The sequence below is a fragment of the Sciurus vulgaris genome (genome assembly GCF_902686455.1).
Source record: "Sciurus vulgaris genome assembly, chromosome: 10".
NCBI classification, from domain to species: Eukaryota; Metazoa; Chordata; class Mammalia; order Rodentia; family Sciuridae; genus Sciurus; species Sciurus vulgaris.
The window spans coordinates 83,671,499-83,691,526 of NC_136470.1; the positions used below are offsets into that span (position 1 = coordinate 83,671,499).

Consider the following 20,028-nt stretch of genomic DNA (forward strand, 5'->3'; position numbering starts at 1 on the left):
TGAGAATCAAAAGAAAAAAAAAAAAAAAATTTGTCCATCCCAAAATACCACATGCATGGAATATATTATTATGACACTGCAGGGAAACATGCCTTTTCCCTGAATTCATATTGTTTCTTGAGCTTCCTACTATGTCATTAGTCATGGTGCCTATGTCTTCCTGAGGAATCTGCCTCTCCCACAGTGTCTACTCAAAGCCCTTGTGTGCTCTGTGCTCCCTCCTTGAGGAGAGATAACAAGACAATGTGCTCTGTCCCTTCAGGTGGCCCTCTGCTCTACGAGAACATCACTTTTGTCTACAACTCAGAGCAGCTGAACGGGACCCAGCGGGTTCTCCTGGATAACGTCCTGTCAGAGGAGCAGTGCCGGGAGCTCCACAGTGTGGCCAGCGTGAGCATGGAGTGGGGTCGGGGCCCCTCATGAGCCTGGAGGACCCATGGTCTGGTCTCAGTGGATCTAGAGAATTAGGCCTGACCTTTGACTTTCTTTAGAAGGACATTGACTGTGGAGAGATTTTCATAGCTTTGGGTTGTGATGATTTTTACTTCTGCAGATGGGAATACCCCAGTGGCTTAATTCCCAGGACAATAGCCATCCAGCATGTGCCCTGCCTACTATATAAAGTTGCTGGGGAAATCCCTTTATTTTAATCAATAATCAACTGACATATGAATTATTACATTTCATTTATTTCTACTAAAAAGTGACAGTATTTTATACTGAAAATGGAGTGTGAAGACAGTACAGATATTTCTTTTGATTAAAAAACTTAAACCTGGATCCTGGAATCAAATGGGGATGCTTCTGAGTATTCACTTTGTTTCTCACCTTCCTGGCAACCAAAGCAGAAAGAAAGACCTGATGAATTCCTGATTGTCACTGATCAAGTGTCTTCTTGCCTTTTGCTTCCAGGGAATCATGCTTGTTGGTGACGGCTACAGAGGAAAAACTTCACCCCATACACCCAATGAAAAGTTCGAAGGTGCAACTGTTCTGAAAGCACTCAAAGTAAAGTCTCCCTGTGTTCAGATTTGTGTTCCTAAATGTCAGCCCAGGGGCTTTGGTGAATGGCAGACGCAGGAAAGAGAAGAGTTTAGAATATGCACCAATCAGGAGCAGATATGAAGCAGAAACTTTGTTGGGATTTGTTTTTGGGTGTTGAGGGTTGAACCCAGGACCTGGTGCATACTAAGGTCATGCTCTACCACTGAGCTCCCCATGCCCAGACACCTTCATTGTTTTTAATCAGTCCTTCATTCTGTCATTTAATTCATTGAACTTTACATTTACTAAATTTGTACCTGACACAAAAACAAAACCCCTGTCCTCAAAGAGCTCATGATCTGGTTATAAAACATACCAAAACAAGTAATTATTCTCTACTACAAGAAGTTTTATTAGAGAGGAATGAAGAATGTATTATGAGAGAAGAGCGGAGGAAACAATTAGCTTTTGATTTTCCCTTTATAATTAGTAAAAGCTTATTTCAGCAGCTCTTTGTCTAACCCCAGTCAGCATTCCCATTAGTCAGCGTGGATATGGCCACCCTGTATTCCTGTATTGGCTTCAAACTCCTCCAATCCACCCACTGCTTTTTTTTTTTTTTTCTTACTCAAAACAAGTCTGTTTCTTACTCGCATAGAATTAAGTCATCTGGGAGAGATGTGGAGTTAATGAAAGGAAAAACTGGTCCTCACAATCATTCAGGAACCAAACTGACCATCTTTGCCATCTTCATTTGGCTTTCGTAGTTATTTTGGGTGTGCCCTTCTAAATAGCAGATGGGAGAAGAAAATACAGGATCATGGAAGAAATTTTAATGGGTCAGACCTAGATTCCTATACCCATATGGCACCGTCCAAGACTTAGTCACATGGTCTCACATATATACATGGCCCTGAGGAGGTAAATGTGGTCTCTTACTGGGCAGCCACATCTAAGTAACATATCTTAAAAAAAAAAAAAAAAAAAAAAAAGCAAAATTTAGCAGTCTCTACTACCAAACCCTTTCCCATTGCAGGCTTCCAGCCTTAGGCAAGCCTGAGCTCAGATTTAAAGGAAATATGGGTACCTGGATATTTTAATTACTAAAATGAATGCATGGGACAAAGTGACTAAAGGACCTAACTACTTGAGTAACTGGAGAAATAAAACAACTTAATAAAACTTAATAAAACCCCCACCCCAACATTCCACACAGGATAGGGAGAAGAGGCTAACACAGGGAATTGACAGGATGAGGAAAAATAAAGTTCCTGATTTTTAATTCTACTGCTCAACCCACTGCTTTCTAATGTTTTTATTTATTTTTTTCTTTTCAGTTTGGTTATGAGGGCCGAGTCCCACTGAAGAGTGCACGTCTGTTTTATGACATCAGTGAGAAGGCACGAAAGATCGTAGAGTCCTATTTCATGCTGAACTCGACCCTTTATTTTTCCTATACACACATGGTCTGCCGAACAGCCCTGTCTGGTGAGAATCCAGAGCTGAACTTGTTCCTTTCTACCCACAATGCAATGGGAATTAAACCAATGCAAAACAGATCTCTATTACACGTAGCCTAATATTCTAGAAGAGGTCTATATTTCGAAAGAAGGAGGAAGAGGAACAGCAGCAACTTAGGAAATTCAGGGCCTTATTTTATTTTTCACATCCCTCTTTTGCTCCTTTTTGATCCCCTAAAGTTGCTGAAGACTCTCTATGTATTTTCCCTTATTGTTGATGTGATACAGAAAAATGCTTTTCTTCTCTTAAGCTTCTCTTTCCAAGGGACCAGGAACCTGGACATCATGGTTGCCGTTTGTTAAAGGGATTATTGAAGAGATATCCATTATCATTTTTCTTTGGCATCATCTCTTCCATCCACCTGAATGGGAAGGGAAAGATGCCATAGGAGTCAACCACACTGGGGGAGTTTCCCCTCAATCAAAATCATTTGTTTACATTTTCGCTTCATCTTTATCTTTTTGAAGTGCAATCCATGAAATGCATGGAGCTTATTATACACATATATTTCTATCAGCGCGTGCGTTCAGTGGAAGAGACAGGTGTGATTTGCTCAAGGTTACATACACATCAAGTTCATGTCAAAACCAGACCAGAGTCCTGGCTGCTTGCCCACTGTCCTTCATCTGCTCTGCCTCCCATCTATCTCCTCCCACTTGCAGAGGACACCAAGAATGGGAGAAGACAGCTATTAATATTGTTCCTTTTTCTGGCAGGTCAACAGGATAGGAGAAATGACCTCAGTCATCCCATCCATGCTGACAACTGCCTGTTGGATCCAGAAGCCAATGAATGCTGGAAGGAGCCTCCTGCTTACACTTTTCGGGACTACAGGTACAGTGGGCATCTGCTTCAGAACCAAGCTCTTACCCAGCAGTAATCAGAACCCATGGAAACTGGAAAACTTTGGTTTTGCTTATCATGTTTGTCTCTGTGAAGCAGAGATTCTTAAGTAATCTGAAGCAGTTTCCATAGCCGAGAAGTGATGGCTTCTTTTTTATCTTCAAAATCATCACATTTTCCTCCTACCAAGTCACGTGTATGTTGTGTTGTGTTTTGTTTCATTTTTAAAAAAATCACTGTGTTCTCACTGAGGCATATCCTTTTTGGTATGTGCATCTCAATCTAAGAACACAAAATCATGGTGTTCTAATACACATGGGGATCTTCTTACATCACTTATCAATTATTCACATGTGTGAAGAATTGTGTCACATTTTGTAAACAAGAAAAATGAAACCTAGAAAAATATATATTGTTTTATGACATGGAAAGATATCTTAGTCTGTAAAGGGAAGAATCAGGAGTTGAAGTCCCCATGTGTATAATAGTGTGATAATTATTATGACACTTGTCCTATTCTAAAATATTTTTTGAGCACCCCTATCTGAAAGGCCAGACTCCAGCTAGTTAAGGAAAAAAGAGAATTACTATTAGGTGAGTTAGAAGCCATGTGGGTGGGTTCAGAGGGCTCCATTAAAATAAATTTAATCAGGTATGATTTGGAAGAAGTGAAACATGATCGGAGCTTTGAAATACAATTATAACTTTTATGTAAGTGGAATTAATAATACTTCAGAGGTATAACCCAAAGCATAACTGATCTTACCTTCAAGAGTCTGGTGGGTCCAGTATTGTGAGGTCTAGTTCAAAGGCAACTTTACTAATGAGGCAGCCCGTTCATCACCTGTTTTAAGTGTTCCCCAATGATGATATTGCGAGCATATCGTCCTCTGAATGGTTCTCTCTCTGTCCTTTAGTGCTCTCCTGTATATGAATGATGACTTTGAAGGAGGAGAATTCATATTCACTGAAATGGATGCTAAGACTGTGACTGTGAGTAAATCTCTTCCTGTAAATTTATGTATTGCTTTTTATTTGTCTTACATTCTTCCAAGGATTCCCAGACTGTTGGATTACCAATACTTCTGAGCTCAAGAATTCAAGTGGTAGAAAGAGTCCAAGTAAATTGGTGAATCATAAACTTTTAGAAATAGAAGCATCCATAAATCTCTTCTAGTCCAATTTAAAGATACATACAGAGTAGAGATATTAGGGATTTGATAAGGACCACATAGGTAGGTAGTGTTCCACTTGGAACCCAAACCTAGACTTTCTAATTCTTTGCCAGGTACTCTGATGGAAAAATAAAAATATTAGTCCTTAGTCACCCAAGTCTAGGCCAAGTTAAATAATTATACAGAATAACATTCAAGTAACCTGGTGTTCCACTTACTTGGATTGAGCATTGCTTCCTAATCTCTAGTTATCCAAATGATCATTTAGGGGTATATGTAATTGTGTGTATGTATAACACTGTTTTAGTCAGCTTTTATGCTGCTATGACCAAAGTTTTAAGGAGGAAAATTCTATTTGGGGGCTAACGGTTTTGGAGTTCTCAGTCCATAGATGGTGATGCCATTGCTCCAGGTCAGAGGTGAGGCAGGACCTCATGGTGGAAGAGTGTGGTGGAGGAAGGAGGCTCAGGACATGGCACCAGGAAGCAGAGAGAGAGCTCCGCTCACCAAGAACAGAATATATACCCACAAGGCACACCCCCGCAAGGACCTGCCTCCTCCAGCCACACCTACCTGTCTCCAGTTGCCACCCAGTTAATCCCTATTAAAGGATCAACACACTGATTAGGTTAAACCTCTCATATCCCAACCATTTCACCTCTAAACTTTCTTGCATTGTCTCACATGTGAGCCCTTGGGGGACACCTCATATGTAAACCATAACAAACACATACACATAGTTTTAAGTGTAAGTAGTCAACTTAGATCTGCAGATTGTTACACTTATTCACAAATGTGTAAATAAAAACCTAAAATTCAACCAACTTTCTAAGCAAACCAGTGCCTTTAGAAAACCAGCCTACTTTGCAATTACAGAAGCTATATGGCTAGCATTTTTTTTTTTCTTTTTCAGCACTCAGAGTGAACCCAGTTATTCTTTGCTACTGAGCTACATCCCAAGCCCTGTTACCTATCTATCTATGTATCTATTTATTTATTTTTTTTGAGAAAGGGTGTTGTTAAGTTACTCAGGCTAGCATTGAACTTGCTATCTTTCTGTCTCAGCCTCTCAGATGCTGGGATTCCAGGCATGTTATACCATATCAGGTTTAGTTAGCATTATTTGATCTTTAAACTAAAGAACATACACAATGGTAGAAAAGTAGATTTTCCAACTGAGGAAATAAATGAGATATGTCTCTCTTCCATACAAAATCTAAATAGTTGGGACATGAATATGATAAACTTCAAAGTATGGTATTACATAAGCCATTTCCAAAACTTTTCCTGAGTTTTAGTTTTACCCTCATAGCTGTATGTTTTTCTGAACAGTGTGGCATTTGTGCATCTTTCGTGACACAGTACTGTGCTGTAGGAGGTGATATAAAATGTTATTTATTACTGGGTTTAAAGAAAATTTCTATGAAGATTCTGTTTACCTTGCTCAGAAATATTGTTATAATTAAGAAAAATATATATTTCATGCAGTAGAAAAATATATATTTCATGCAGTAGAAATATATATTTCATGCAGTAGAATGAAAATATATATTTCATGTAGTAGAATACAATAATATATGTTTAAAAGTTTATGATGCCTCATTTTTTTTTTTGTAAATTTAAATATTAACCTTGGAGTATTTGGATGCTTCATAATGTGGAAAATTAAGTGAAGATTGATGATCTTGGTTGGAGTTTAAAAGCCCTATACAAGATTGATACTTTTTGAAAGCTGTGTATAGAAGTCATTTTGTTTCTGAGCTCTACTACTAACACTGAAACTGAGGTAACAAAAAACCATTGCTATCTTATACACTTTGGAAGAAAATCACAGTTTGAAAGAAAAGCAGACAGGTGGTTGAGAAGATTTCTTTGCTTCTACTCCCCCTAGTGGCCATGTTTGGAGACGTTGAATGTTTGAAAGATTTGATGCTTGGAACACTATATATGAATCAGTTTCATTCACTGTTGCATGTAAGTTAACTGGAATTCTGCTTTTTAACCACATCAAAGTAGATAATATTCTCACTTGAGCTATCTCTAATTATCAGAGAATTTTTGTTTTTAAAAGCAATGAATCTAACTTCCCCTCAAGAAAGTAAATGGAAAACTGTCTTAAAATTTTAATCCAAAAACTTATCAATACTTTATATTAATGCATATGACAGTTTTTAGAACATTTTACGGGACAATTAAGATTCCCGGGTAAGGATTTTAGGAAATACTAAAATTGAAGAATTCCAAGTACTTTCCTGTAGTAAATTTATTCCAATTTTAACAAAGACAAATGGACAGTTTTCCTTTTCTACTTCTCTTATTTGACTCCCAAAGGACAAACAGAGAAGAGTAATGACCTAATGTAGGGCCACACAAAGAATTAAAATTTTTCTGTCCTTTACTTTGGAAAAATATAGAGACTGTATGATGAACTAAATACTGACTGAATGTTTACATTTATTAAGGACAAATCCATTGGAAATACTTTCCAGCTCTTCATCATCACTTAGATGGAAGGCAAAATTGTTTTAAAATATCATGCTTGGAAATTGTATACTGGGAAGCTACATGGCTTATTTTAAACAATAGCATTTATTCATGGGCCAGGAATTAAGGGGTTTGGGGCTCTCTGTGCAAGTTTGAAGAAGATAAAATTTAATGAGTTGTATTTTCCTCGTGACAAATGAAATTCAGCGTGAATGGTGCTGTTTTCCAAAAGTATGTTCATAACCCTTTAACTAAACTTCAGACCACAACTTCCTGTAGAAACTGTCAAAAATGCAAATGGCTGACGAAAGCGTCTTTACTCCTCCATGTGCTGATATGTGTCAGGCGAAGCTCCCTGTTTGGTCAGTCCTGAGAGCCCACACCCCTGTCATCAGTTCTGATTGCTTCAGCCATTCCTTAACTTGTTTTCCTCAACTTCCTTGAAATTTTTCACATTTAGAAAAATACTTCCAATTCTTCTAATTCCATCCGAAAATAAACTCTGAATTGTCTTGACATTACTTTTTTAATATCCTAAGATGTTGCCACCAGATCTGGTGATCACACAGTGATGGCCACCATGTGTGGTAAGTGAGTCCTGACCAGCTCCTCTGAGGGAGCCAATCAGAGAACTTGAAGCTCCAGCTCCCACAGTCATTTACTAGAGAGGTTTTTCTATCCTACTTCACAGGCTTCACACATCATTTATTGTTCTGTTTCTATGCAGAATACACAGCAAGCTCTATTTCCCCGGTAACCTGGAATCAGACGGATACTGTGAACACCAGTAACTAATTAACTCTTCAGATTTGCACCAGAACAGTCACCTCGGTAGAGCTGCTTAAGAGAAGCAACTCTCTAGAAAAGACAAATCACTGGTTATTGTGAATAGGAAAGCAATCAGGAACTGACTTTTTCCTTCTGCTCTTCCCCTTAACACTCACACATGCACATGCACACACACAAAGGCATAAAAATACATGCACACATGGGCATACCCACACACCTGGGCCTCTGACTTTTTGACTCCTCCACCTACCTCTGAGCTTCCATGTGAGTCACACTATCTGGGAGTATAAAATGTTACATCCAAGGACTTCAGAAAATGCTTCAGACATTCTGCCTGAAGAAACCAGTGAAAAAATCATAATCATCTCATGTTATGCAGAAGAAAAATGAAAATTCCCTTAATAGGACTGTATTAATTGAAGTCAGTTCAGAAAACAGCTCATCGAATAGTCCCTCTTACCAAGCAGTAAGAATGGCCAGTCCCACGGTTTTGCTTTGCTTTACTTCCTAAACTCTACAATACAATTTGTAAGGTTTCAGTATTTCCCAAGGAAGAAAAATGATCTACTCAAATCAGTCACTTAAAACCCAGAACCAAGGCTCCTAATATCCAGTTGCTTGAGCTCTCTCGACTTGAAGAGCCTGCTTTTCCATCTTCCACCCCAACCCAGTGCCCCCAGCAATATCTGCTTTTCCCTCACTGCACTCTTCTACCTCCATATCACTGGACAACTCCACCTGAGCAATGCCGAGCTTTGAAGTGTTGAGTCAGCCATCTCAAAACACCTGGAGGCCACAGAATAGGTCATCCCAAGGGTAGTATGTTCGCTTCACTGAAGACAGTCAACAACACCTGATTAACCACTGGCCAGGAATACTGTAAAGGGATTAATGCATCATTGGGATTAGATTTGACTTTTAGAAATCTTTGTATTGTGACAAATGTATAACCCATAAATGCACAACGAAGAAATTACAAAGGGTGCTCTCATGTTCCTACTACCTAGACCAATAGTAAGACTTTTCTGGTGCTCAGATATCTTCTTGATTTCTTTTTAACTCCACAAATATTAAATGTACACTTACTTTGCACATAGATGCTTTGCTGTGTTAAAACCATATAAGTGATTAAAAGAGAACTTTGCCTTCTTGGAATCTCTAAGCTATTAGCACAGCATGTATTAAGCAATTACTATGTGCATGAGCTACTCCACATATTTCGTTTAATTCTTTGTATTTTATGAGGTTTTATCTTTGTTCTACAGATCAAAAGACTGAGAGGACTTCTTTCTACAGCCTCAGCATTCCATTATTCTTTGACTAAAATCTTAACCCAAATAATTTTGTGGAGGATAATGTCTATCATCTAAGACTTAAAAGTTTAGCTGTCATTTTTTTTCGCAGGCCTCTATAAAACCAAAGTGTGGGCGTATGATCAGCTTCTCATCTGGAGGAGAGAACCCACATGGGGTGAAAGCAGTCACCAAAGGACAGAGGTGTGCTGTGGCTTTGTGGTTCACCTTGGACCCACTTTATAGAGAATTGGTGAGTTCCTAACACTCGGAAAGCCAGTTAGACCTGCTTTCTGAACTGATCAATCTGTAAAGTCCTTTAAGTTGTTCCATATCCCTTCAGGGACCTAAGACATCATGACAAAACCTTTAGAGAATTCTTTCTGGTTTGCAATGCTGACACTGTTTTCTAAGCAAGAACAAATGTTCCTGATCCCGTCCTGAGAAGGCAGCTTTTAATCTGATTAAAATGTCTAATAAATGAAGCTGTTTTCAGAAATTGGAGCATCAGTGGTATTGGTATTGGGGAGTTACTAATCAACATTGAGCTCGTTAACAAATTGGAGCCTCAGGAGAGGGGAATAACAGTCTGTGGGTCTCCAGGAAGAAGACTATTATTTTCTTTGCAAAGCTCTAAAATGATCACTGAATAATTTATAAAATATGTGGAAGAGGATGAGGGAATCTGAAAGCTTTTTATGACTTATTACTACTACTAAATTAAATCTTAATATTGTATTTGAAATAGCTGAGGACACTTAGCCTGAAAAAGAGACAGTAATCTTATCCTTGTGGATGAGCCTAGGCAGAGGTTGTATTCTGCGCCAGTGAAAAGATAGAAGTCCCTGGGAGAAAAATTGGGGATCACCATAAGGAATAACTTTCAAATTATCACCCTTATCTACCTGATTGATGGCTCCAATAAAAGCCCAGTCAACAGTGGGGCCTGGAACATGGAAGTTAAAACTTAGCCTCATGACAGGCTTCACATTGAATGACTGCAAAGTCTTCTCCAGCCCAAGTTCTAATGAATCTATTCTTTAAAATGACAGTCTGTCTGTTTTTCCTTTTTAGGTTCTCTAAATTGAATCCAGTTTCATCAGAAACTACTTAAAAATAATCCCTTTTTCTTATATATTTTCTCATATATCTCATAGCAGCTGCTAGGGAGACTGAGGCAGCAAAATCACAAGTTCCAGTCCTGCCTAGGCAACTTAGCAAGACCCTGTCTCAGAAAAAAGAAAAACAAAAACAAGGGTGGAGGATGTAACTCAGAGATAGAGAGAGCGCTTGCCTAGTATGTGCATTTTAAGCTCAGGGTTCAATCCCCCGCATTGTGAAAAACAGTAACTAACTCAAAAGTTCTTTGCCCACATTCTCTGAGCATTCTTTCATACGTTAACACAGGTTCACAGAAGACTGGTTATTTGCCTGGCAAGCTCTTCTAGGCAGGCCTTTAGAGCACAAAATGAACAAAACATAGTCCCTGACTGCAGGAAGCAGGGAGAGATAAGTAGACAGGAAATGGGACTCAAGAAGACTCACATAAGTTCAGACATAAAGAAGATGATAGCTGGCGTGGAAAGAAAAAGAACTGTCCTAACAGGGAAGAGAGCACAGAGCTGAAAACTTCAAGGGCACTGAACGGTCTCCTTCACCTATAATTCCTTTCTTTTTCTATTTATTTCCACCCACTTTTTTTTTTTTTTTATTGGTGCATTATAGTTGTACAAATTGATGGGATTTGTTGTCACATATTTGTACATGCACACAACATACTTTGGTCAATATCACTCCCCAGCATTCCCCCCACCCCTGTGTTTTTTAAACTTCAAAATATCAGCCTCTCTCCAAAGCATTCCTTCTATACTAAGGCCCATAGGTAAAGGAGATTTCAAAGATAAAATTGTTTAAAAATTGCCTTGCTACCATAATTTTAACCTTACTCAATAGGGGATTTAATCATTCTGTATTCCAACTCTATTTTCAAACATATTGTTCTATCAAAATAAAATGTAAATTAACCAAATAAACACAAAGTAAGTTCCCTGCTCCTTCCAATCAGAAAACATCAATCCCATTGTCTCCTTGGATGGAAAAGTACTGTGAACTTGTCCAGTCTTCAGGCAGTAGCGGCATCTAGTGGCCACAGTGGGAAATGGCAAGAGCCCCTTCAACAACAGAAAATTTTGCCTACACTTTGATTCCCAAACTTTCTTCTCATTCGAATCTCCTGATATTCTTTATGAAACTATTAGCATCTGGCTCCTACCCTCGTAAATTCTTATTTAATTTCTATGGAGTGTTACATGGGCATCAGGAGTTTCAATGTCTCCCCAAGGGAATCTAATGTGCAGCAAAGTTTAGGAACCCCTGGCAAAAACCTTTTCTCAGATTGAATCCATAAGCGAGGAGATCTAGTGCTGGCGGATTCCCATGTATATTATAGAATACTTTAAAGACACTGGAATCTCAAGAGGTGTTTAGCAACATAAATTATGCAAGGGCATTGGAGTTTCGTGTATTTCATTTTCAGGTCTTGAATTTCTTTCCCTTTATAAGAGACATAATTGTAAAAGTATTTTGTGGCCATCAGATGCGAGAGCTTTGCATGTGTCAGGATTTTTTTTTTTTAAGCATCCAGATTGTTCTTTTCTTATTCATAAATTAGTACTCAGGCCTTTTTATAAAGCTATAACAGCAATTTATTTTACTTTTATTCAGTATATTTGGTCATTTTGGGTTGCCTTTATGTCAACATTGTTTTCAATTACAAGGTCCTACATGAAAGGGGATTTGTTTTCATGTCATAAAACAGTTGTTTTTATAACTTTTTGTGCTAGGGACTACCTATGATACAGACTAGATGAGGCTTAACCCTGGTTTCAAGGAGCTCAGAGTCATTGGAGAGATAATTCAGGGGCCCAAGTAAGTAAAATGTAACACAGAATATGGTAGGAATTGTCAGCAGCAAATGAATGGTGTAGGGGATGAAAAGAAGCAGACAGGAAAGGGTCATTGAGGAGATAATGTTTGAAATGAGCTTTACAGGGTGAGTGAGATTTCCATAAGGAAAGGCATTTTAGAGAAGGCCTTTATTCACCAAATATAATGGAGTCCTTGCCAAATGTCAGTAGCTTTTCTAGGTACTATAAAATGGAGTGACCAAGAAGATAAGATTCCCTGCTGTCCTGGAACTTACATTCTAGTGGACAGAGACAGGCAACAAATAAGCAAAAGTATCACCCATTAAGAGATTTTCTCATAGTCATAAATGGTGTGTGGAAAATGGAACAAGGTAATTGATTTGAAAATAATGGGCTGTCAAACTGCGAACTCTCGCCAAGCAAGTGACATGTGAGCTGCAACCTCAGTGACAAGAAGAACCAGCAGACAGACATCCGGAGAACAGCATTTCAGGTGGAGGACAAGTTGCAAAAGCCCAGAGACAAGAGGGAATTTGGAGAGGTAGAAAAGCAAAGAAGGTGTTGGAGGTGTAGCTCAGCAGTAGACAGTGTGCTTTGGAATTTGTGAGGCCCTGGGCTCAGTCCCCAGCACCAAAAGCAAGCAACCAATTCACCACCACAAAACAAAAACAAAAACAAAAAGCCCAAAGGAGAGTGTCTGGACTATGGCATGCAAGATGGTGCATGGTATGAAGAGGATGGATAGAAAAGGCAGGCCCACAGTTCCAGGTTGGATCAGAATTGTGAAATTCATTCTAACTGCTAGGAAGCCATTGTGCCCCCCTCCTCCCAGTTTGCTCCCCCAGTCCTGGGAACAACCAGATCCAGAAGGTTACTTTAGCTAACACATGGACTTAGAATAATGACAGAGAAGGTGAAAGATGTGGAGGATTTGAGATGCAGTTTGGTGGTAGACCAGCTGGACCTATGGCTGGTTGGTGTGAGATAAGAGAAAATGCAGGATAAAATGGGAATATCCAGAGGAACATTTAATCCAGACCAGGACTTGGCAGTTTCTTTTGAGACTGTGGTATTTAGAGACAAGGAGGTAAGTCGGGAAGGTGGCGTGTAAATTGAGAAGAGGGAAGAAAACAAAATAAGGTTGAAGGAGACAGAACAGAAAAGTCTGAATTGGTGAGCTTCTTATAAGCACATTGAAAAATATGAACCTGAACCTTCAAGCAATTGGAAGCTAAATGGGTATGAGTGCTGAATAGCAGAGTGACATGGCCAGGTTTAAGGAACAGGACCCATGAGAAGCACATGAGTATTAGAAGTATGTGAGTAGGGAAACAGGGAGACCAGTTTGGAAGTTTCTTATGCAACCAAGTTAGGAAATAATGTGGACCTAAACCAGCGACTCTCAAGAGGGAGCTTTGCCCTCTAGGGCACATTGGGCAATGTCTGGGGACATTTTGGTCATCACAACTTAGGGAGACATGCTGTTGGTTACCTGTAGTATAGAAACCAGGGACATTACTGAACATCCTGCAGTGCACCTGAGGCCCTCTCACCCATCCACCCACACAATGACAAGCAGTGATCTGGGCTAAAATGTCAGTAGTACCAAGGTTGAGAAACCCTGGCCCAAAATAAAACCACAGTAATATGCCTGTAAAAGAAAGGGGCAGAAATAAGAGAGAAAATGGACAGGACCAGATGGCTTATCATTGCAGGAATCCATGGTCAGGCTATTATGGCAAATGGGTGTACAGTTGTTGCCTTTACTAAGAGATTCAGTACCTGGGGAGCAGAACAGGTCTGTGGAGAGAAAGGATGCACTGAGTCAGGACACTGAGCCAAGCTGGAGCTGTCGATGAGACCATGAAGTAGCAAGAGTAGGAAGTGGTTGAATGGGCAAGACTTTTTTGCAGTGAGAGAAATTGTGGAAAGTATTTGCTTAGGACAAGGGGAATGCCCCAAGCCTGGAGATGAAGATGAGGTTTAATTGTTAGCTGGATTTAGTAGCAGTCCATGCCCAGATGGATGCCTGAAAGTGTTCAGGAAGCATCTGCCACTGGGACTGATTATTATGCTTGTAATAGAAACGTGTCAATTGTCTTCTTTGCAGGAGCGAATACAGGCTGATGAAGTGATTGCGATCCTGGATCAGAAGCAGCGGGGGAAGCATGAACTGAACATTAACCCCAAAGATGAGCTATAAAAATGAGAAAGGAAGTTCTATCAAATATTTATTTAAATTGTTAATCTTAAAAGAACCTTTTTATTTTTGTACAGAGCCGTGGTATAAATTAACAGGTTAATATGAGTTGCTAGATCTCCCTTCTGTTCTTAAGGATGCTGGCTTCGCTTTACTCCTGTCTTTCTTGGTTTTTCTTCAGTTTCTCTCTCAAAGCTCAATCTCCCCCTGTCCTGCATACACACACCACATACAAACACATCACACACAGGTACCACATACCATGCCAATACACAGTATACCAAACACCACACACTTGCCACACATATAAACACACACCAAACACACCACACACACAAATATGCGTGCACGAACACAAATAAACACACCAAAAATACATACCACACATACACATACATTTTGCTGCACGTTCCAAAGGGCAGAGAGAATAAGCTGGTTCTTGGCAAATCCATGCTCTTGTGTGTGTCCCAGTTCTAAAGTTAGAGTGTGACTTGGTCTCAGCATGCCTTCCTGGCTCAGAGCCTTTCCGCCATGTCCTCCCAAAGTGCTGACAGCCGTCAGCTCCACTCTTCAGAGTCAGCTCAGAGTCTGCACCACCTCAGGAGTCTCAGGCACGAGGGCCATCCAGGCTCCAGGAGGGAAGCTGTTGGATAAGGACTGCCTGAGACAGAGGGATCCCATCTTCCTAGGGCCTTGCTGGAGCTTTTGGCTCTGGTTTTCTCCCCAGGGAAAAACCTCATACTGTACACTGGAAACTTCAGCTCACCCTCCATCGTGCTCCAGGGAAGACCGCCCTCTGAGTTGTCTTCAAAGAGTCACATAAAGGTTGAAATGGAATGGGTCTTCCTCCAGTGACTTTGAAAAAAATCTTTAATCCCACCTGGCTCAGGACACCATGGTCAGGCTGCTGGAGAGTGGCAGCCACTAGTGAAAAGGGACGTTTTGTACTAAGAAAAATGACTCTGATTAATTCCAGTCTTCATCTGCCTATATTTAACGTCCCCTCCATATTGCTGCTACCCAGCTCACAGATTCCTGCTTGTGTCTGAGTTATTTAATAAAGGGAGCGTTGTTTTCATATCTGGATTTTTTTTCTTCTGCCCAATACCTGTTTTGTCTTCATGTAATGGTCCCACGGCAGCTCCTGGACAACCTAGGAGCAGTATTGGGCCATGACTCTTGTTTATTAGCAGGCACACAGCTCTGGGGGAGCACTGCTGTGGAAGAAACAGATGGTTGGCCCACAAGGATATTAATCCAGAGATTAATGTCTGAGCCGTGTTTAAACAGTAGGAGACTGGCACCTTTGTGATGGGCACTGGTAGAACTAAGATTTACTTTCTGCAATGTATGTTCTTGGTTCCTGGTAAGAACATCCATGTTGAAACTGAAAATTTGAGTTTCAGTGATTTATGTGCCATCTGTTTTCTACCAAACTTTCTGCTCACATTTTCATCATGGGAAAATGGAAAGAGCCTCAGATTATAATCCCAGCCCTATCAGATCCTGCTGTGTGACTTGGAACTACTCTCTTTCCCTTTCTGGACTTAAGTTTCTTTCTCTGAAAATGACATAATTATTCATAACTTTCCAGAACTCCTCCCTTTTGCTCCAAATACAAATAAGTAAAACCTTCAAACAAAACTAATTCCAGAAATATTCACAAATATGAACAAATTTTTCTATTAACATTTTGAGACTTGTGAATGGGTTTCTTATATGCACATGTGATTGTAAGATTTTAAACCCAATTTTAAGGGCTTGAAATTCTTGAGCTTTGAAGTAGATTGCTATTTGTTTGCTCTCCCACTGTGAAGAACTTGCTGGCACTCAGATTTGCTGATAGGAGGATCCAGGCAAGGATCTGATTTCTGTTTTCTGGCAACAAGGCATCAACAGAGAAAACAGTCCCTCGCTCCTCGCAATCCTTTCTTCCTGGGTGCTGTGGGTGCTCTGGGAGAGGCAGATGATCAGCACTGTCTGATGCTCAGTCCCACAGAAAGTGGGTGAAGGCCTCAATAGATGTCATTGTGTGAGATCCACATCGTGGGCCATTTGCTGACAGCACAGGGTAGTTATTCTTGTTTTGCTGGTTCCCCATGTTGCTCGACACCTGGAACATCATGCATATGTTAAAGCATTTATATTTTAATCTGCTCCACATCAAACCATACATAATTTCATTCAAATATTTAGGGAGTGTCATCAGATGACTAAAAAAATATCACACTCAGAAATTGCAGTATCTGTATGCTAGATAATCCCTTTTGTGGAAGAATGGAAAAGCCTATTGGAAAATTTGAAGCTTTTAGAGATAAAGAAAGTCATAGAAATCACAATTCAATTCTGTCTTTCTCTTTGGAAAAAAGAGATAATCCTATGGTTAGAAATAGAACCAGGGCTAAAGCCAGAACTGTTGAATTTGATTATGTTACATGGGGCTCAAGATCCTAGGTAGGACTTCATCCACCTACAGGAAGGACTGCTTCTTACAGTTTGGCCAGAAATGGGACTTACTCACTGATCCAAGGATCTGCAAGTCTGTGTCTGTCCAGAAGGAGGGGAACTTTGTCTTTCTCTTTTTTTCTTTTTTCTTCCCTTTTTTTTTTTTTTTTTTTTTTTTGGGCACTGGGGATTGAACCCAGGAGTGCTTTACCACTGAGCTACATCCCCAGCCCTTTTTATTTTGAGACAGGGTCTTAGTTAATTGCTCAGGCTGACCTCAAACTTGGAATCCTCCTGCCTCAGACCCCCAAGTCACTGGAATTACAGGTGTGCGCCTCTGCAGGCTGGGGAGCCTTTCCCTTATTCACACAGAAGTGATAGATGTACTGGACTCAGCCTAGGCTAGAAAGCTCAATTTTTATATTTAGGGCTCTTGGTTGGTTTGACTTGGAGAACTACCAACCATTTGTCTTGATGACTAAGCTTTTGTTTTCATCTGTATTATTGTATTGAGTGCTTATAAGACAGAACATGTTCACACATGAAGAATCCCAGGAGGTGTGCTGAGCAGGGGATATGAAGCGAAGTGACTGCTGTGGTCACTCAGCGTGGCATGACCACAGTAGCTACAAGCATGGTCTTTTGAGCTGGAGAGGAGAAAAAAACACTAGGATCACTGTTCCCCGGCCATCCTCCCAGGCACATATGTAAAATAATGACTCGGTGTAAAGAAGGTTTGACTTTATGAAGTCAAGAAAACTCCTCTTCTGTTTTCCTGCTGAGTGACCTGAGCTGGTGTGTGATTCCCCTTCTCTGAGAAGTATTGAATATGAGTTGCATACAACTCAGTTTGATTCAGGCCCATGTTTGAGTACGTACCTCATGCCTGGCACGAAGCTCGCTGAATAAAAGAGGATTCTAGTTGAGTATCATTTTTCTCTCCCTCACAGACAGACAGAATTTTGAACTTGAGTTTCTTCTCTAGAAAAGACTGACACAGGACAGAGTGATCCTCCAGACATGTGAAGTGCTTGCTTCACAGCACTGTCAATGGACATGGAAATCTTAGTTTTAATGTACTCTTCATCATTAACACATATGTAACACTCTTTGGCACTTATTCAGCTGAAGAGAAGCCATGGAATGAGTCAGTACCATTTAATAATATATACCTATGAATTTTAATTGAAGTACAAATGCTGAATTATTTCCCACAAGACAGCCACAGGGAACAACTCCCTCACTGACGTCAAGAGGGGAGGTAATGGGGGCCACCTCACCAGCTCTTTATGCCAAGGCATTCAGCGTTCTGAGGTGGCTGACAGTGGTATGGCTGAGAAGTGGGGAAAAGTTGAACTGATCCCACATCCAGAATCTTCAGGGAAATAGGAGCCATTTGGCAAAAATTCCAAACCTCAAGTCCACGTTTCTATCTCTTGCCAAGAAGCCTGCGATGGGAAGTGACCTCCCCACATAGTCCCAGCAGCCCACCCACAAATCAGCTATTCCCAGATAATTCAATGTTTCCAATATGAGACGTAGGGACCCACTTTGTTTTGGACATGGTTGACGTCTTCAGACACATCAAGACAAGTAACATCCACCATTCTTCAGCTCATGGCTGTGTTGGAGCCTCAGATTCTGTCATCTGCCCCCTTCACTTCCCCTCCCTATAAATCACAATGTTTTCTGTGCCCACGGTTGACCTCGGAGGCCAGACAGTTCAAATCGGGAACAATCTGATTATTGATCCTGGTTTTCTCTACCTTGAATGGTAACAATCATGTGAACGGTTGGTTTAATGAGTCACCTCTGGCTTCAAAAATCTTGTTAAGGATCCACAATAAAAGAACCAAAGATGTTCCTGCCCTCCTTTCCTGACATGTTGCTTGAGAGGAATGTCTGAATGCCCCGTTGATTCAACAAACAACACACCTTTCCTGGCCTCTTTGTATGATATATCTGGGGGAAAGGAAAACAAGAGGTGAAGGGGACATGCCCTGTCTCCCTCCCCTGGGCAGGCCAGCTGCATTGGAGATCCATGTAGAGTCCAGGTTTTCACCTTGAGAGTCCCTCCAGTCCCTCTCCTAATCCCTTGTCTGCTTTTGAAGGCCCCAAAAGCTTTCGGTAGATATGACCAGGTGCCTTCATCATCTGAGTGTCCATTTCAACAGTGAACTGGGACTCACTCACCCAGTGAGAAATCTTGCCTTGGTCTCCCCTTGTCAGACATAGGGCAGTAAGATGGCATAGGTCCAAGAAATCCTATGTAGACCCCAGTTAAACCTCTTCTTCGCACTTTATGGTTTTACCTCTGAGTGGTGGGTGGGGAGAGGGCAAGAAGCATTACCTGCTCTGTCTCATCTTTCTCCACTTGTTAACCGTGTATCCCATTGTTTCAAAGGGTTATAATCATGGCTGGCATTTATAAAGCTTTTTATGGTCTTGGAGCACTTGGCAATCATATATAACTACATAATTATCTTGAGAGACACATCAATGCAATCTTCATTTTATAAATGGGGAAAATGAACAGTCTCAGGGAAGAGAGGGTAGTGATGCTCTGGTCATTTTTGGATTCAGTCCTCAGTTTTTGAGTGGACACTCAATTGTGGGTTTGGGGAAGTATTCAAAGATGAAGTAAATTCTGCTGCTTTCTTTAAGGAACTCCAAGTATAAAAAAATCAGTGTAAACAAATGATCAATCTGAAATAAGGTAGATATTCTGGTAGGTGGAATAGGCCTGATGGACTCCGAGAAGAAAGTGGTTGGGGAGAGGGAAAGGATTACAGAGGGGACCGTTGAGTTGGTTCTTAGGTGCCTGCCCATTCCACCACCAACAGGCAGACACAAGTCACATGACCTCTGACTATCAGTGTCCCAAACTGGAGGGTGTTGAATTTGAGCTGGAGGGATTCTTGGGTTCTAAAATGTTGGGCTTTCAGAGACGTCAGGGAGAGTTCATATTGAAATTTGTATTTGGGGGTAGGACAGAATGGGATCTTTACTATGGATCGCCTTGGGCAAGCACTTTAATGAATGCTGTGAAAATTCAAATAAATACCAGGTAAAGAGGAAGTTTTATTTTATCCCCTTGCAAGGGAATCATTATTTAAGTGGGTGGGGTGAAGCCCTCAAGGACTGTGCTTCCTACCAAACAGGAAAGGAATAGCTGCTGCCAGAAATTGCTGAGGGAGCTCATCCTGCAGACTGAAGCCAATGGCGGTACCAGAGCATTCTCTCTGCCTGGGATGTATGAAACTTTCCATCCCGCAGGCCCTGGAGCCCGTGTGCGTCCTTACACTTTCATGTCAGAAATGGGAGAGATGAGGACATTCCAGCCCTCAGGTATGAGAACTAAAAAGCCT

At 40.6% G+C, this 20,028-nt stretch overlaps 1 protein-coding gene across 1 annotated transcript in view; it reads left to right on the forward strand.

Moving 5' to 3' along the window:
- Positions 1-14,799, forward strand: part of P3H2 (prolyl 3-hydroxylase 2) — a 188,395-nt gene extending 173,596 nt beyond the window's left edge. The window contains exons 9-15 of the mRNA XM_079156027.1: positions 263-390; positions 913-1,008; positions 2,322-2,472; positions 3,222-3,339; positions 4,266-4,341; positions 9,201-9,341; positions 14,126-14,799. Coding sequence (XP_079012153.1) covers positions 263-390; positions 913-1,008; positions 2,322-2,472; positions 3,222-3,339; positions 4,266-4,341; positions 9,201-9,341; positions 14,126-14,218 — 803 coding nt within the window. The 3' untranslated portion in view covers positions 14,219-14,799. The remainder of the gene's footprint in view (positions 1-262; positions 391-912; positions 1,009-2,321; positions 2,473-3,221; positions 3,340-4,265; positions 4,342-9,200; positions 9,342-14,125) is intronic.
- The last annotated feature ends 5,229 nt before the right edge of the window (positions 14,800-20,028 follow it).